General features: G+C 43.5%; 2 protein-coding genes across 2 annotated transcripts in view; one reads left to right on the top strand and one right to left on the bottom strand.

Moving 5' to 3' along the window:
- Positions 1-268: 268 nt before the first annotated feature.
- Positions 269-2,144, top strand: phox2bb (paired like homeobox 2Bb; the record flags this gene model as incomplete). Its single annotated transcript, XM_079228924.1, has 3 exons — positions 269-509; positions 1,156-1,343; positions 1,716-2,144. The coding sequence occupies 3 exons, from the start codon at positions 269-271 to the stop codon at positions 2,142-2,144; spliced, it is 858 nt and encodes a 285-aa protein (XP_079085050.1).
- A 2,022-nt stretch (positions 2,145-4,166) lies between these two features.
- Positions 4,167-19,396, bottom strand: part of LOC306745742 (LIM and calponin homology domains-containing protein 1-like) — a gene marked incomplete at its 5' end in the record, with an annotated part of 77,357 nt that continues 62,127 nt past the window's right edge. Inside the window, 18 exons of the mRNA XM_079228582.1 lie at positions 4,167-6,122; positions 7,034-7,136; positions 7,523-7,631; positions 8,410-8,505; positions 9,235-9,396; positions 9,709-9,800; positions 9,971-10,126; positions 10,309-10,401; positions 12,178-12,291; positions 13,025-13,053; positions 14,060-14,134; positions 15,538-15,643; positions 15,734-15,801; positions 16,009-16,114; positions 16,344-16,655; positions 17,790-18,267; positions 18,888-19,045; positions 19,214-19,340. Of these exons, the coding sequence (XP_079084708.1) occupies positions 6,097-6,122; positions 7,034-7,136; positions 7,523-7,631; positions 8,410-8,505; positions 9,235-9,396; positions 9,709-9,800; positions 9,971-10,126; positions 10,309-10,401; positions 12,178-12,291; positions 13,025-13,053; positions 14,060-14,134; positions 15,538-15,643; positions 15,734-15,801; positions 16,009-16,114; positions 16,344-16,655; positions 17,790-18,267; positions 18,888-19,045; positions 19,214-19,340 (2,410 nt within the window). The 3' untranslated portion in view covers positions 4,167-6,096. The remainder of the gene's footprint in view (positions 6,123-7,033; positions 7,137-7,522; positions 7,632-8,409; positions 8,506-9,234; positions 9,397-9,708; positions 9,801-9,970; positions 10,127-10,308; positions 10,402-12,177; positions 12,292-13,024; positions 13,054-14,059; positions 14,135-15,537; positions 15,644-15,733; positions 15,802-16,008; positions 16,115-16,343; positions 16,656-17,789; positions 18,268-18,887; positions 19,046-19,213; positions 19,341-19,396) is intronic.

Below are 19,396 nucleotides of genomic sequence, written 5' to 3'. Positions count from 1 at the left end.
CCTATAAAGGAGGCCAGTTTTGGAGCAGGCGCTGAGCAGTGAACATCTACCGTCCAGCCTCCTTCCAACCAGTTCAAACCAAACCAGTCATCTCTTCCCCTCCCCAACGCAGACCGCGCGTCCGCCTCATTTTTATTTCGATTATTTTTTTATTATTAATTATTTTTTGTACTTTCTGACCCAATTGTTTTCGGGGGGTATCTTTTTGTTTTGTTTTGTTTTTTTTACCCGGGAAGTGCAGCTTTCTAACTCCACCGAGCCTTCTCAAATGTATAAAATGGAGTATTCTTACCTAAATTCCTCCGCCTACGAGTCATGTATGGCCGGGATGGACACGACGAGCCTGGCATCGGCCTATGCGGACTTCAGCTCGTGCAGTCAAGCCAGCGGGTTCCAGTACAATCCCATCAGGACCACTTTCGGGGCTACCTCCGGCTGCCCGTCCCTCACGCCGGGGTCCTGCAGCCTGGGGACCCTGCGAGACCACCAGAGCAGCCCGTACGCCGCAGGTAAGCAGCCTCAACCCGCCCGTATTATAGCACGCCTTGATTGCATTTGAACATGGAAATGTGTTTAGTATTTACCAAACGAAATTTGCTTACACAAATGAAAGAATTTATCACGTTAGAAGCGATTGCAGGCAAGCGGTAATTCGGTTACGGGGTTACACTATCCCAGTCACACCCCAAAAAAAACGCCAACAGAATTATCTTAAGCTGCCAAAATGATAGGCATAATTTATTTACTTTGCGATGAGACATAAAGCTTCGGAAATAATTAGATAACCAAAGACTAAAGCTCATTATTGGCACCGAATTGGAGTTTACAGGAGCAACAAGCGGGGCGGATGGGAGCATTATGACAAGTTTCCAAACTTGAGCCTCGATGTGAGGAGCAACAATTAGTTTAACATCACAATTAACCGCATCACAGGTCAGCGACGTTATCAATCCAGAACTAATTCACAGGTATCGAAGGCTTAATACGATTGAAAGCTTTCGCCCACAAACGGATTTTAAACAATATTATCGAGTTTGACTTTTACCTCCATTTGACAACATCACAGTTACACACACACTTGGGTGTCAAGCTGCACGGATGAGACCGCTGCACGTCTAACGGTGGCATTGTTTTTGTTGTTTTTTCCGCTCACAGTTCCCTACAAACTCTTCACGGATCACGGCGGACTGAACGAGAAGCGGAAGCAGCGGCGCATCCGGACCACTTTCACCAGCGCGCAGCTGAAGGAGCTGGAGCGGGTTTTCGCCGAGACGCACTACCCGGACATCTACACCCGAGAGGAGCTGGCACTTAAAATCGATCTGACTGAAGCCAGAGTGCAGGTACGGACGCCAGACCGGCTCCCGTTATGCGCGCGATTACGCGCAATTACGCACGGGGGGATTTACGATGCAAAATAAGAAGCGTTTTAACACATCGCATAGTAGTTGTACTTAATATGTTTTAGTGAATTAAGAGACTTTTTACTTTGACATGATCAACTGGCCTCCAACTGCTGGCACCATCTAACACACTCTCACGCAGTTATGCGCAACATAAGGATGGGGTTCGTCTTTAGGGACACTTAAGACATTTAAACGGCAAGAAATGTTTATCAGCTCAATGATTTTGAGCCTTGTTGTCATGTCTACTTTAAAACTGAGCAACTTATAACAGAGCAGTGATGGTCTAACGTCTGCACTTCGCTTTTCCAGGTGTGGTTCCAAAACCGGCGCGCCAAGTTCCGCAAGATGGAGCGGGCAGCTGCAGCGGCCGTGGCGGCTGCGAAGTCCAATTCCGGAAAGAAGTCCGACCCCAGAGACGAAGACAGCAAAGACAACAAATCCACCGACCCCGACAGCACAGGAGGACCGGGCCCGAACCCCATCCCCACCTCCAACTGCGGCGGACCGAGCCCCACCGGAGGCCAGGTCAACACCACCGGGAACGGACAGATGGACCAAGGGAAGACCTCCGTGTCCAGCGGCATGGGGGTGACCGCGGCGAGCCAAGGCTGGGCCACCGCCCCGGGGACCATCACCTCCATCCCGGACTCGTTGGGCGGCCCGTTCGCCAGCGTGCTGTCGTCTTTGCAAAGACAGAACGGAGCCAAAGCTACATTAGTAAAGACCAGCATGTTCTAACGAGGCTCCACAGCGCAGGAGGGGAGGGAGAGAGGAGCCTCCTCTTCCTCCGGAGACCGAAAAGCAATTTCCCACGACAGACTTAAGGACAACACAAAAAAAGCAGTGAAAAAGAAAATGACAACTCTTTGTTATTTTTATTTTTACGCCTTGCGCCGTTTCTTGTGGTCAGTTGACACATTTGCTGTGAAAAATATCCATCTTGACAAGTCGTATTGTCTGATAATAACATCGTTTTGTTTTTTCTTAAAACAAGTGCAAGTCGGGTGAAACGTTTCCACTAAAGACTGACATCCTGAAAAGAAAAGAAAAACTCAAGAGAGCAAATTAATATCAACACAATGAGACTTCTGTTGATTCCTCGCGCGTAAAAGCAGAACACGACAACATCAACGCAGACACGTTCCTCCAGTTTTTAAGAATCAAACGACACATTTAAGACTGAATCCTCGATGAAGTGACTTGTTAAGATGAACTGTTTTTGGGGGGCTAGGGTTTAGGGTTATGAGCAAACACAGAGGTCCGCGCACTGGACGCTGCGTCGTGCCATCAGTGAGCGGAGGAGCCTCGTTAAGTCACATTACATGTCAGAGTTCAACAGCTGCTTTGTTTGGTAGAGAGAGAGACAAGTTCAACATACACGGCTGAGGACGCACGCGCGCGCTTCTCTGACATGCGGTTTGGACAGCAGCCTCTTTACAGCTGAGATTCTTTCGTTTGTTTTTGATTTTCAGGGCTGCTGAGAGTTTAGTTTCTTTAAATTATCGATATAAACACAATTATTTCCTCGAGAATAATACTTAAAAAAAGGCACAAACTATTGCAATGTTCACCTCCGACAGGATATCTGTGTGTTTTGTGTGTCTTTCTACGGCAGTGTTTTTGTGGCTCAATCTGTATCGTGTTAATACGTATTCTTGTCTCCTATAGTTGAACCATAGGCCATACTCCCTCGTAGATCGATCATACAAGTCTTTTGGATGTTTTACAAAATTCCCTCGGAAGAATTTATTTTGGGTAAAAACAAAAAACAAAAAAATAAGGAGAGGGAATGGATGCAAACATTGTATTTATTTCTATATAATTTGCATGTTGTCTTTCTGTCTGATTTTACGATGATTTCTCTTCCATTTTGTGAGCATTATGTAACACGTTTTGTCCAGGATCTGAAAGTTATTTATATGTAGGTAATGAATGCTTATATTTAAGAAGAAAATATTTCTACATGTGCACATAGTTTTCCAGGTGTACCATTCAAATGGTTGTTGATGATAAAAAACAAAAACAAAAAAAGTCCAAGTTGCTTTTGTCATGTGTTCTTTGGAGAGGAATGTAATTCGTTATTATATTTTGGGTTTCACGTATATAATCTTTAATTAGACAATCCTAAAACGTCTTAATAATTACTCATGAAGTCATGAATGCATTATCAGTTTGTTTCGGGCATGGTGGTTTGAAAAGGCCGGAGAGATTCCAGCACCACGGACAGCTCCGAGTCTTCAGGATTTATTTTTCCCCAAAAGTTTCAATGCAAAAATCCAGAATGAATAGAAAACAATGAAAACAAACGTCGTCTACATTTGAAACAGAAGGACTCTGCATCGATCAGATAAACAGGTATTTTCAAATAATAAAATAACAAAATCTGAAAAATAATGACGATGAGGTATGACTCTTTAGACCGACCTGGGCACTGAAACTAGCTGTCACTATGAAAATATCATGAATGCATCTTTATGGTAACACGCTGAAATTTCAGGTCACAGATTCTGATGTAACACTTATTCACGTGTTTACAACTAAACCCAACAAACTAATTCTAACCATACTGACTTTAACCTAAATTAAGACCCAACCACGATGTTATTAATCTGATATTAGTAGCATCTTTAATTCTCGATTTCGTCTGTTTATTTAGCCACATCCTCTTATTCAGTATTTTCTTATGTCATATTGTTTGTAACTTCATATATATTTTTTTTTAATTGGAAAAATAACACACAGAATCACATTTTTAATTTATAACATTTTATTTATAAACATACAGTTTGCTATAAATGCCATTGCATTTAAACATCAAATGAATCTATATTTTGGATAGTGTTCAGGTGAATATTACAATAAATACAGAACAGACGTGAAGGCTCCATTCCTCAACCTTCCCGTTAAGAAGACCGTCTGAATGTTGAGCTCCGTCTCAAAGATCCCGCTATAAGAGACTCCAGATTTATTCGTGAACTAAAATGAGGATAAAAAAGAAAAAAAAAGGAAATGCACAACCGGAACAGAAGCTTACAAATACTGTAGATCAGAGATGAACCCGGAGGAGAAGCTTGGCTATAGGACGCCGTTCAGGAGGAGGAGGCTGCTAGTTTGCTTTAAGACAGCAAATCATTTGGTTTTAGGCATAAACGTGCATTTTTTTAAATTTTTAAACATCTGCAACAAACAACCGAGTTCCTCTCACAAGTCCCCAAACAAAAATGAAGCAAGTGATTTCAAATGTCCAGCTGGCGGCACAGATCTTTAGTTTTTATCCAACCAAATATTGCAACGGCTGCTGGTACGAGTGTTCACATCCCCTCTGCTGTTCAACTAGATGCAACGTTGTGTTTTTGTGATTTTTATAAATGAATCCTATTGAGCAATTATCAAAATGACCTCAATTAATAGCATACAGAAGTCTATATCTCTCTAGAATAAAACATTCAGAATTAAATCAATGGTCTCCCCTGCAGTATATATATATATATTTCAACAAATGTTTTCCTTTGCGCTGCTTTTTATCACCACAAATCACAGAGGAATCACAGGGTGGGGGGTATGAAATTAAGGGTGTCATTTATGTAAAATAAGTACTTATCAAGTGAAGTAAAGCGTGATGCAGGGAGAGCTGCAGCCCGTCTGTCTGCAGTTTAAGGGTTAACATTTGGCCAAATCCCTCCCTACACCCTTAAAAAAGAAAAGAACAAATAAACCAAACACCATACAGCTGGTGTTGTAGTTTTTCCTGCATCATCTTGCTTTTCCTAAGGCACATTAAAGTCCTGACCTTCTGAGCGGAGCAACCTGCCGTGACCCAAAAGCACAAAAAGAGCTCACGAGTCAAGTTATTGCCCTGAAGATGAAACTACATCTATAATATGAGTGTTTTATAGAAGCTAACTTTGTTCAGGAGCACAGCACAAGAGACATTTGGGAGTCACTGACGGCCAAAGGGATCAAAGTAGTGGGTTTAAAGTGACTTTTACTGCACTTTCCAAATGTAGTTTCTGTATGAATTTTTGTTTTAATCTCGTATTAAATTAAAGGGTCATACACGTATTCATATTTTCAATATCCTGTCTGCTTCGAGAAATAAAAACAAAAATCTAATTTGAGCTGCCTGACCACATATTCAGTTTTCCCACCAGTTTTTTTGATTTGTATCCAAAAAAAGAAGAAAAATCGTTTTTAAATGATAACACAATGATTCAGTAACTATGTAATATACAGTGTTTACATCATATGGAATTTAATAGATATATAGAAAATATATCTGCTTCAACTTAACCAAAGATTTGAACACCATATCCTCTTTTTGTGTGTTCACTCCGACAGCGTAGTCCGTTAACATCAGCCTACCTGTGTTTGGAGAACGGTATTGTCTTTTATTTTCAACATGGCCGCCGCCACAGAACTGTGTCTCTCTCTCTCTCTTGCTGCATGATGGAACAGAGTCTGTGTTGGTACGTGGACCAATCAAATCCAGATTTCACTCACTCATGACATAAACACGAAGAATATTTATATACATAGTATTTAGTTTGGCCGCCGTGATGAATCTTCATTGGTTACTGAGCTGCAGAGGATGCAAAGATCTCGACACGCTGCGGAGGACATGATTTGCAGATAATCGCTTTAAAACAGGGATGGGGCTTCTTCCGTGAACCTTGTGCTTTTCTGTTGAGCGTCACAACGTGGTTGGCTGTCCGGCCGCTTGAAAGGAGAAAGAAAGACAGAAAAATAAATACACAATTTTTATAAAACAATAATACAAATAAAAAAGGCCAAGGACATGCAGCTCTAATGAAAGAAAACCTCTTTAATAATGACTTCGGAGTCTTTTGATCGAGTCTCTGATTTGATTTTGTGGTTTTCTGATCCCCGAAATGCTAAGAGCTGCCGAGAGGTTATGCAAATGTGAGCCGTGTCTTTCAGAAAGTATGAAATTCTGCTTCTCTGCAGACAAGGTGAAAGGGACGGAAAGTTACCGCCACCCTCTCCCAGCTGTTACATCACCAGTTCCTCTTCGGATCCATCGACCCACTCGGCCGAGCTTCACCGTGTCTGACACTTGCTTTATTAAAGCTGCACCGTGTCGGGTTTTTATATTAAAGGATACTTGTCCTCAGCCACAGAGAGGCTGCAATAAAGAGCCAAACCTTTGAAATCCACCTTTAATTTTGTGATCATAAAATAGTGTCAGGTTTACTTTGAAAATAATAAATCAAACAAAGCTTTGCCTGTTTTTCGATCTGGTTTATGAGCACCGTGTTTACTGCTGGTGCTTCGACACCATCACCTTATTGAAAGTGTTCATCAGTGAAAATATGAAATATGGCCGACATTAGCAAACAATAAGGAACAACAACACTTTACACTTTTTATAATATTAGAGAACAATTCAACTTTATATTTATGAGCATTATGTAACAGGGAAGTTATCTTTTTATTTCTGGTGGTTGTGTTTTTGTGGTTCATTTTCTTGGAACCAGCTGACATTCATAACTCATAAAGAAACATTGCTATAGAAACAAGACAGACAGGGGGGGGGGGGGGGGGGGGGGGCAAAAGAGAGATAATCAGGGCAAAGCTTGGGCAAGAGACAAGAGGGTGGAGGGACTTACAGCGGGAGCTGATGTAGCACTGGTGGCAGTTGAGGAGGCCATTTTTGATCCGGACGTCCGTCCCCGTAGTCGTGTCACCTAACTGTCCCTTACACACACCGCACTGAAGAGAGACATTTAAATAGTTTTAGGTGAATCTGAAGCATAATGCCACCAGTATCATACAGTTGTTCATCAACGAAACAAGACCAAAAACAACAATCTGTTGTGTCTTTCGATGCTGAAGAATAAGAGTAACTTTTCATACAGCTGGGTACAGACCATTTTAGTCAAAATAAATTTGCAGGGGGACTATTTTCAGCTGCGGATTAATATACATTCGGTGCTCTAGTGAGTATGCAGGACGGTGTGGATCATCGATACGTTTTTAGTAGCAACTGTAACACACAACAATCCCACTGATACAGATACGTGCACATTTCTTCAGCATAATTCAACGAATCAAAAACAAAATAGAAACCGAGAACGTTCCTGAAATCTGTCACCGACCTTGAAGCAGTGAATGTGGAAATAGAGACTGAGGGTCTCTATGATCATGGCCGCCCCCTTCCCCAAAGGCTGCCCACAGCTGGAGCACAGCTTCTTCCCACTGACAGACCTACAGGAGGGAGACAGAAAACCCTATGATACTAGAAAGCAACTGTACATGTTGTGAAGTACTGATGACTTCTCTGTTCTACCACTTTGGCTCTTTTGACAGTGTATGAAAGAAAAGCACACTAAGCTGTTCCTTTGTCAGTGCTTTGTTAAAAGTGATGAATCACACCCAAAGTCGCGCTTCAAAACCTAAAGAAGCAGCACCTCTCTACAGTAAACAACTACTGAACTTGAACATAAGGCCAGATAGCATCCTCTGCAGTGGACTACAGTGAACAAAAACAAATATATCTATCTATCTATCTATCTATATAGATAGATATATATATATATATATATCTATATATATATAGCGCCTTCTGCTATTTTGTCTGAGCTTGTTGTTCTTTGCCGTTCTTGTTCGAGTTTCTATTGATCAACGTCTTTGTTTTTAATGTTCACCAGGCTCTATCCTCCACGTGTCTCCTTGTGCCTTCTGTCTGCTATTTTCCATTCAATACTATGAAAAATAATATTTTAGTGACCCGAGACAGCAGGTCAGCTGGCACATTCATGTTATTATTGTTTACAAATGAACATTTAACTGTAAAAACAAGGACAAATTATTAAAAACTCCCGTTTCCTTGCATTGTATTGAAATTCACATTACATTCGAGGGTCCTTTCTGCAGTGCTACATGTCAGACAGGTGGAGATATGAAGGCAGCAAAGCAGAACATGACAGTGCAGAAATGAAGCCCCCCTTCCCTCCCTCCATGTGGGATGTTTGCGATGCAGTACCTGTTGGGTGCTGAAGGCAGCGTGTCTGGAGACGGTGGACATGCTGCGGGGGGTTTTGATGAGCTGCGGCACATGTTATTATCAATGGGACCACTCCTGGAAATGGACAGCAACATGCAACATGATGACTCACAGCGACTCCATTGGCTGCCAGAGTCGGACATAACCAATCCAAGCCAGAACCAGCGGAATAAACTACATTACTCAGTAATGTTTGAGCCAAACCTAGACTTACCTTATTCTTTAAAATACAGGGTTTTGTGTTACTCACTCAAATTAATGTTGAGAACACTTTTCTTGTCAGAGACTATTGTTTTTTTATGTGGAGGAAGACTGAGGTGAAATACAGGTGCAATATGCCACCTGCTGGTCAAACACGTTAACTGAACTGAAGGTGTTGCAAAAAGATCCGCTTCTACTAAAAATCCTGCTGGTCACAAATATGCACTTACAGCCAGAATGAAACGTGAATGCAATCTATATATGAATTTTAAAATGAGCAAAATAAGCAGTGTAATGGTTCCTGAGGGCCTCGACACGCAGAGGAATATTATCAAACAGAACAAATAACATAAGGAAATAAAACAATGTTTAAAATGAACTGAACCTTCTTTTTAAAAATGTCAGACAATCTCTGTTGTGATAATAATTCATACATACTGGTGCTGTGACCAGTGCTTGGTTGAGTCTTAACACTAATCATTAAAGGACATTCTGTGTGATTTCAGCAGTGTGCTCTTAATTAACTTATACGAGATAGATGGAAAACCGAAAATGGACTGAACTCCTGGACTTAAGGCTTCTCTGCTTCACACACACACACACCTCCTGTCTCCTGCAGGCCGACTGGGCTTGTTGCTGTCTGCTGAAGGCTCTTCTTGTTTCTTTACTGGAGTCGAGGATTTGGTCGACGTCGCAGGAAGTTTTTGGCCGTTCTGCAGACTGTGAGCGTGAGTTTCTGCCTGACTGCTGCTCTGACTCACCGAGCTGAGGATCAGAAACACACCGTGTTGTTCATTCTATCTACACATGCCACTACAGTATAATACAGTGATACAATGATACAGTTGGTATGATACCCTGTATCCGCAGGTGACAATTAAACAAAAACTTGCCAACCAAAGTCTAAGTCATCTACTCTATCATCTTCTATCTTTTACATATTGTACGCACCTATTTCTCATAAGATTGGAAATAACCGTGTTATACAAGGAACACATCTTAAGCCATAGTTGCTCAGAATCTCCGCTGACAAATGTCTGAAGTGCAACATTCATCACATTAGGATTGGCTGCTAACCTTCTGGCTGTTTTCATGCTGTCGTCAGCGGTGCTGATGTCACTGGTCCGGTCGTTTTCTCTGCGTTTCCATTCGACGCTCTCCGTGCTCCCCCTCTGTGCCGTCCAATCACAAACAGGGACCAGTTAGCCGAACGACCAATCAAAATCAGAACACTGTGCCCACTCAAGTAATTCTAACTAATTGTCACCCAGAGTCCCCTCCTGGATGGATACTTAATGCAAGCTTCTAACAAACTATCTATAATCAGTCAGCCATTCACCGACTGCTTCTCCAGCAGTTCTTGCTTGCGTTCCCAGTCGGCCAGCGAACGGACGATGGTGTCCGAGGTGGAGGAGACCTCTCCTCGGCTGGGGGAGGGCAGGGCGGAGGACCGGGGAGTCAGAGGCGCTACCGTTTCCTCCAGTATCCTACGCTCCTGTTGTGATGGAAGAGCTGGGTGAGTTTTCAAGAAACCCTTAAATACCACAATGAGGTCAAGATTATCAGTCATAAAACACGCTTTTCTTTTTGATTTAAAAATTACAGTCCAAAATGATCTGAGTGAGTTTGAATGAAAACACACCACAAGTGCAACATGTAGCTTAAACATGCACGCACCTCCTCGTGGTACTTCCTCTCCTCCTCCGCCACCTCCCTCTGCGCTTTCTCCCACTCTCCCTTCAGCTTCTCCTGCTCGCGCCGGTACTTCTCCTGTCACCATGGCAACAGACACATGACATACAGCACAGAGCCTCAACCGAAGACGAAGACTAAAACTGCCTGCAGGTGGATATTTTGAACAGGAAAACAGAGACGATGCGCAGACATATCTCTGGCATCAGGAGGCTTTTTAAAAAGGCTTTTAGTCTGAATCAGTCAATGATACATTTCTCTTTTAGAGCATTCTGCTTAATTTAATCTAAGAAGGGACTTAATAAGTAATTGATAATACTTATATAGACTTGTATAAAATGTCCATGTGTGATTCCCTCAGTATGTACTTTGAATAGAAGCCTGGACTTGGGGACAAATGAATACAGAGGCAGTTTGCTACGACTCCCTTGTGGTAAAACACATGCGCAGATCTTTTATTTGCTTGTAAGGAATTAAATGTAAACAAAAGCAGGCAAAAAGCGAAAGTAGAGCATGCAGAGGTTCCTACACAATTTACATTTTTCAAGCTGCCTTAAAAAATGTGCATTCATGCTACTATAATAGCAGCTGGGCCACATGGCCGCCAGCACTTTAGATTATTCCAGACAAGCGAAAACATCGTCAGACTAGTTTTTCCAACTCTTTTCAGATTTGTGTACGAACCCCAAATTTAAAGATCAAGGATTTAGAGAGAAAGCAACATAAGCAGGAAAGATGACGGATCAAGGCACAGAGAAGACACAGAACCGGGACGTCAACAAGCACATTGATGCACCAGACAGACATTCATCCATTTCAGTGCATCTCATCTCAAACAGTCAACTTGAAAGACGAGAAATCGGTACTCATCCCTGATAGGCTGTATTATCAAGATTACACTGTAGATGAGTACAGTATATCATGGATACCAATAAATCCTTCACATGTTTTAAAATATGTGGACCTGAGATGCACCTCTGATTGGTTGAGGAGAGAGAGGGGGATCTGGGCAGCAGCAACAGCAGCAACCTTGGACAGAGTCCTTGTCTGTGTATGTGCATGAGATGGAGACGGTGAGCAGACAGAACCACACCGGAGGCTCTTCCGCTGTACAACACCGCCCTCTAGTGGTCAACGTGTGCCCCTGGCATGAATGGGCTGGGCCTTCGGAGGAGGATAGGCTCAATATAAAAACAAACATGGAGGCAAGCTTTGCAAGGAGCAATGAAATGTGGTTAATCCATCTGATCTGTCACAGTATGGTTAACAGTAAAGTATAGCTTTAACCATTTGGATTATAACTGGGCTAAAAGGTTTGGACCTGCTTCACACTGAAATAAGGTCTCTGAGATGCTGTTATAATGTCACCTAGATGTCTACAAAGACAGATACACAAACTTAGCCCAGTTTTAAGCCAAACACATTGTTTGATCTACTACTCCCCTAATCCATACTTACTGATGAGACACAATGGCTGCCTTAAGCTTTGACTCATGCGGAGCTGATTTGTCAACAAGACATCCGAATTATCCTGTAATACCTTCACTGTGTAAATGTGCTAATAAAGCAAAACATGCTGATGGCCCAACTTCAAAGCTGAACTTGTAGGTCGGCTGCGTGTTTGAATAACTTTAGCGAGAGTGAGGCCTCATCACGAACTAGCTTCACACCTCAACTGATGATGTCTTTCCCTGGGTTATCTCAGTTGTCAAAACACAACAGATATTTACAACCAAAAATCTGTTCTGTGCCTAATCCTCGTGGTGCTAGTGCCTTGCTCCACCCGCTAAGCTCCATCAGGAACTGAACCCCTGACGTTGCAGACTCATGCGCCGTGCTTTATGTTCTGTGTACCTGCAGCATGCGCTCCTGCTCTTGCTGCCACCTTTCCTGACGCTTTCGCTCCTCATCCGGGTCCCAAGACCAGCGGTCAGCCCGCCTGGCCTGGGGCAACACCGGGACAGACACCTGATAGACCACGACACACAAACAGGCACACATCAACAACATGCAAAAATACACACACACACATATATTCATGCACACATTCACACTCACCCACAAACCGACCACCATTAACTCACTCACACGCTCACAAAACCATGAAGCCAATGAGATTGATATGGCCCCAACACAAACACACACATAAATGTGTTCATACATCCACCACAGGAAAAGAAGAAGGGAAGGGAGGAGACAGAAATAGTTGGTCTACCACAACAGCACTAGTCCAATGCTAGCCAAAGGATTCCTACTAAGGAGAGAGAAGACAGAGAAAGAGAGAGATGAGCTCAAATGAAAACGAAAGCAGTTTCGGCCGTTTTCTACAGCGTCCTCATCTGGCATGCTGCATGAACAGCTGTGTGTGTGTGTGTGTCTGTGTGTGACCTGTGACGTGTGGTGGAGACTGGCAGTTTGACACAGTGAGATCACAAACACCCGATTGCAGAAAATGATGGAAAGGTGAAGACGCCAGCAGTCTTATTCATATTTTTCTTGGTTTAGGTTATGTTTCTATTTAGATGAAAGTCTTTACATGGAGATGTTTCCCTCGTTCTTACCTGCAGACTATGTTTTCAGCATTTGACTTCTGTTTTTCTCTGTGTTCATGCAGAATGTTATACACTACCGTAACCCGGGAGGTAAGCCAGATGAGAAGCGGTAAAAGGGTTTATCATGTCGTCAGATGATTTTTACTCACGTTTCCACGACGGTCCTTATCCATCTCTTCTGTAGAGGAAATGTGACAGGGGGACATCAGTTAAAATACAATTTAAACAAACATGTCATGAATGAAATGCCTTTTGTTGGGAGAAATATTGTGTGTTGGTTTGCCAGCTGAAGCAGTGAAGACGCTGATGAAAGAAGACGAAGAGAGAGATTGATCCACCAAAAGCCACATACTACAACTGGAGTTCACCAATAAGAGTTATCATCTTGCTGTTTTGATCTGTAAAGCTAGAAATAAAAAATAAATAAAAAAAACTCTGAATAGGAATGATTCAGATGTTGAGGTGCTCCAATCAGGGATTTTGATCACAGCGTCTATTTAAATCTATTTCTATTCTGCTCCTCTGTTCTTTGTATGTGTGTGTCACTTTCGCTGCAGATCATGAGCCGAGCCGCATGTCTGTGTGTTGATCCGCTCTGAGCGGGAATTAGAGAGCAGGCGAGAAAGCAGGCAAATAAGTATTGAAAACTTTCAATTTTGGAATAGTTTACAGACTACCGATCAAACAATTTAGAATGAATATTGGTCGATCGATTGGAGCACCTTTAGTTGAGGTAGAACTAATGCTGTAGCTTTTGGTGGATGAGACGATAATGTGAAGCACAATGAGGCAAACATAAAACTGATCATTCATTAAGTTGATCAAAGTTCTTAAAACATCCCAATCAACATGATGATACGAGTAGGACTCGAAATAAAGAACACTAACGATGGCAACACACCGATGAGTTATACCTGGAACATTTGTACACCAATATACAACACACACACACACACACACACACACACACACACACACACACAGACAGAGAGAGAGAGAGAGAGACCGAGAGAGAGAGACAGAGAACACCACTGATAATCCACAGCATTCTGGAAATGAGTGACAAACAAGAGATGGTGCTGAGGGGCTGTTGTAAAGCCCTTGAAAAAAACAGCAGGGAAACCCTGTGCGTTCAGCGATCGGGAACGGAGACATGAGCGCCACCGATGAATGAAGGGCTTTACCTGGCGGAACGAAGAACTCCCAGCGTAACTTAGGGTTGCTGGTGGCCAGCGGAGACCTGACACTGTTCGCATACTCTATAGCGAAATATAAAAAAATATGCGGGTGGAAGGAAAGGAGGGAAGGAAAGGAGGGAAGGGATAGACAGATGTCAAAACCAGGAGTTGGTATGTTCAACAGTGAATTGTAGAAATCAAATTGGGGAAGACTTTTACTGTTCTGCTGATGTGATAGTGTAAATATATTGCAATTAGAAAAAAAACAATCTGAGGAGGTTGTTGTCAGATTTAGTAAAAAGTCGAGGTGTTTTCTACCCCACTAGAGTCAGAATAAAGGCAGAAAAACAACAACAATGCTGTGCTTTTATATAACACTATCTGGGAAGGTAATATTAAACTTCTTTTGTGCATGTTTTTGTTGGACCTCAGGTCTAATTAGCTTGTGTATCCGTCTACATGGAGAAAAGAGAATAGGATTATTCTAAGTAAGTGTCATATTAGGCAGATTAAAAAAAAGCAGGAGTTCATGCAGGTTGATAATAATCACACGTAAGTGAACAAAACTAGTGATGGCGAGATGAAGCTTCCTGAAGCATTGAAGCTTTCCATCCAATTGGTTCGCTAATGGGCCGAAGCTTCACGGAGCTTCATTTGCTCTACTGCGCCACCAAGTGGACAATACATGTAAAACAAGCAGAGTGATCATAACGACACCATGGCTTTGGTGTGTGAAGCTTTAAATTTAATAAATTATGTTTGTGACGCCAATACATCAATTAATAACTTATTATTATTATTATATATTGTGCCAATCTTCATGATGTAATGGCGGGGTCAAAATCAAAACTCGAAAACAAATTGGGAGAGGGTTGTGATGTGACTGTGGGTCAGTGGTTAGAATATCCGACGTTCAGTCAGAGGATCGGTGTTTCGAGCCTCGGCTCCGTTAGTCCATGTTGATGTGTCCAATTTTTTAAGTAAAAACAAGAACTTTTCCACAGTGCTGGGCTTTTTGAGACTATTTCGCCTGCTTTATAAAATACCCTTTCACAGGCACACATGAAGCTGGGTACAGAGAGGAGGGGGGGAATTCATTGAGTTTCGCTGCCCCTTATATTTCAAATCGGACGGCAAACCCACGAACCATTTTCTGAATCAGTCACGTGGTACGGCCGGCTCGCGAGGCTTCGAACGTCACCGCATACGTCATCAACACAAGCCTCGATACGCGCTTCACCAAAATCTACCTGGATTATTCGACATGCGCATCGAAGCCTCGACACGAAAGGACACATCACTAAACAAAACCCCTTTAACTCTCATCTAAACAGTTGCCGTACAACGAAACAGAAAGAGTCAGGCTGAAAGGAAACAGGGGAAACGAGCCAGCAGGGAGGATATGCTAATCAAACTCAGAAACCAAGGAGATGTATGGAAAAGAAGCTTCTGGCTTAGTATTTGGATGTAAAGCGTCCACTAACCTGCTGTCGTTTCCCTTGGTGGGCGATATTCAAATGATCCTGGTGCAGCTAAACTCGGTAAATTCTCTCTTCTCTGTGATGAGTCCCGGGGACTGGGACCAGTTGCCTGCAGGGAGATTCAAAGATCATCTGTTGGATCATCTGTTGGGGGTGAATGTTTCTTTTAAGGTTGTATTAGTTTTGGGAGCAACCTCACCTGTAAAGTTACAAGCTGACTTTGCTGTGTGTCGACTCCTGAATGGACATTCTTGGAGTGTTTGTATTCTAAAAAACAACAACACACAGACAACACAGTTTAAATACTATATGCATAGTATACATAAAATACAAAACAAAAAATAATGTGAAATGGAAGTGTCTTTAATTTTCATATGCCGAGTCTTCCATAAGTTCTAGGTTAAATTATAACAATCTATGTCCTGGGTGACAAGTCTATGATCAACCACAAGGGGTCAGTACAGCAACTCAGACCTGCAGGAGGCGTTTGGTGTGCTGCAGCATTTGACTTCTCCTCCTCTGGAGCAGCTACTGAGTGGCTTCCAGTCTCCCCAAAGCTTTCTTCTGGCTTCTGCAGCTCCTTTAAGCATCACAGATGGTTTCAAATATGAATAATGAATCAAACAAGCCTGAGGCATATGCAGTGCATGAGGTATATGCATACAACATTTGATTCTGGTCTTGAGAGTTCAATAATTACATAAACTTGCCAAAATCCTGCAAAACTGCAAAATGCATTTATAGATGCAATAAGTGAACATGACACACAGTTATCTTTACAACTAATTAGTAAAGATCTTCATCCTGACCGATGGGAGCGAGGTGGGCCGGCTGGGTGGTGTTGAATGATGGATGACTTTTTCTTTAAGGACGCCCTTAGAAGCTGGTTCTGAGCCACTTTGTGCCTCCTCAGCCTTTATTGACGCGGGGTTTTCTCCTCTGGTTGAGGTGAGTGGACTGCATGTTGGGGAGGCTGCTGCCAACGACGGAGCATCTACAGCGCTGTTGGTTTTGGAAGGGGACGCCAGGAAATGAGGAGGAGATTCCCTTCCTAGACTCTCTTGTGTAGTGGGAACGTTTCCACTTCCGATGTCGCCGTTGACTCTGAACAAACCATCCGCCTAAATCGGACGACAACATGTTTAATATTGGCTTTGTATACACACACTGCAGTTCAAGGAGATGCTTTGAACGCATAAAAGGGTCCTAAGAAATGTCCAGACAGTTTAATTTAATTCTGATCCATTTTGTAATTGGTTTATAGATATGAACCATTGGCAGGAAAATATTGGCTGAATTTCCCCTACAGTAATGCTGCTATAGCTAAAAATATTTTCAGTAGTACACAAAATTAATTGATGACAAACAAAGAAATGAAGATGAACCCCATGCCTACAAACTCAATGCCCTCATTCGTGGTCATTACCAGCCTCTCATCTCAGTCTGTTATTAGCTATTCATCTGGCTCACAACACCACGATGGCCTCTCTGACAAAGAGGCTCTAATGTATGTGAGGAGCTCCTAGTGAGCGGTAACTTAAGACACAGTGGTGGAGTTGGTGAATGCAGGCTCTCAGTCCGGACCCCCCTCCGCCTCCACCTTCTCATCCCTGTCCGAGCGGCCTGTGTGGGCACTCTTTGTCCGCCTGGAGCCCACTTCACATGGAGAGGGCCCTACTTGTCAACTTCTTAAGTCAATAGGGAACAGAGGGCTCCATTCAAAGCCGGGCTCCGCTCAGACTCCTGACAAGACATTCCAGAAAAGCGCTGTGCTCCATTTGGTCTGGTAATAATCTGCCCCTCCCTCCCCGATCGAAAAACATAAAGATCTCGTTTTGAATATTCCCCCCCCCAAAAATCCAGATGAAAAAGGAAATGGATCCTGTTGAGTGCTGTGAGCTAAATTGGAACATTACATGCTTCTTCTGGGGAGGGGGAAGCCTTGTGTTTTCCAAGAAACCAGCCGTCTCGTCACCATGGCGGTTCTGTGGCATCCTAACGCAAGTGCCAAGAGAGCTGGAGGGGAATTCACCCTCCAGCCTGTGAGGCGGTCAGCCAACACTGGGAAGTAACCACATGTAAAGTGGTCAAGACCGTTACACTAACCGAGTTTCAATCATTTCACATACGTGAAGTCATCACGAGTAGGGAACCTAAATAGAGGTAACACTATGGGGGAGAGGGGAGATTTAACAGTGACAACCAGACACTTAACGAGTTAAGATGATGACAAAGTGCCTCTGAGTCAGTCTCACCTTGCTGGGCCATGGTTCACCCGCTGAGGGCCGGGGCTGGAAGTAAGGCTTGGGCATCAGCAAAGGCACCGGGTTGGGCGACAGGGTCCGGCTAGATGGCGGCTCGGACGAGCGCGAGCGAATCTGAGGCCGCTGGTGCGGGGGCTCTTTGGGAAACTCCTCGATTCGCGCCTCCAGTGTAGACGTGAACTTCGGAGGCGGGGCGGACTGCTGCCGCAGATACCGCATGGGCCCGTTGGGGTCCACGTCGAAGGGGTCCGGGGTCGTTGGGGAGGCGGACAGGGAGAGCGAGAGGGGAGAGCAGGGTAAGGAGGGATCTGCAGATATGCTGCGGTCCAGGAGCTTTGGCAACTGTAGGCGTTCCAGGACCGTTTCACTGATGGAGAAGCGCTGGGCGTAACGCTGCAGGATGAACGACGCCTCCTCGTGGGTTCTGGCTCTCCTGTATGCGTCCCGTAGGTCATCCTCGCGACGCTCCCTGTTGAAGAGAAAACAGAAAACGGGGGATTAAGAAAACCCAATCAGCGGTGTAAAATGGGAAGCAACTGATAAGGCCCGGTTTGATTTTAATAAATGTTAACTTGGCTACTCTTGATTCTTAGGTGACATGACAACGGATCTAACCCGCTCCAACTACACATCAAAGATGAAAACTATGATCCGACCCATTATCAACATCTATTTCTTCCACTTTCGTTTTTTTCCTCTATTGGAGACCTACTTGAATTAACTCACCTTTATGCTCACTAACCGGAATGCGTGAAGATTAAAGCCTCTTCTCTAATGCCGTTTTCACACCAAAAGAGTTGCGAAATATTCATGCCGGGCGGCGCGATGGAGGCGAAAAGGCGTTGCGAATATTCGCAAATCCGCCTTTCCGCAGCGAATGGTTACGAAAAATCGAAAGTGAATTAACCACATAAAGTCGAGCGAGTAAATTCAGGCGAAAAAGTTCGCGAAAAATTCGCAACTCTTTTGGTGTGAACACGGCATAAGAAAGACCTCGTGTCCCATTAGACGAGTATTGTTTTGTACTTCGAGCTTTGTTGTTTTAGCTTAAGACAAATCAAACGTCCTATTTGTGTGCGTTTCACCTACTTTTCCTCCACTATCTCTCTGTAGGTCTTGATGCTTCTCCTCCTCTGGGAGGTACAGGGACCTCCAGTCATCAACTGCTCCATCACCTTCCTCTCCTCCTCCTTCTTGATCAGGTCCTGGGAGATACTCCTCCTTCGATTTTTCCACCGGGCCAGGTCCTGACACACAAACAGATTGGAAGAGTTTCAGTTCCAAGTGAAACAAGGCAAGAAGGGCTTGGCTCCGCAACGTTGTGAGACCTGAAGATCATGCAAACTGTGCAGATCTCAATCCAGAAAGTAAGAAAACACTCTTAATCAAACAAATAAACAAACTGAGACACTCACATCCTGCCAGTGATCATCCTCTTCCTTCATTCTGTTGTACTGGTTGTGTATCAGCTCATGACGCATCTGACTGTGAGGCTGCAAGATGGCCTCCTCCTCACCACGCATGTCAATCATACTCACACATCTAAGAGGAGGAGGGAGAGAGAGAGAGAGAGAGAGAGAGTCAGAGATAATATGGAT

The sequence above is a fragment of the Taurulus bubalis genome (assembly GCF_910589615.1).
Source record: "Taurulus bubalis genome assembly, chromosome: 13".
Taxonomy (NCBI): Eukaryota; Metazoa; Chordata; class Actinopteri; order Perciformes; family Cottidae; genus Taurulus; species Taurulus bubalis.
Note: the sequence above shows the minus strand (reverse complement) of the source record. Positions and strands in the feature narration are given on the sequence as shown.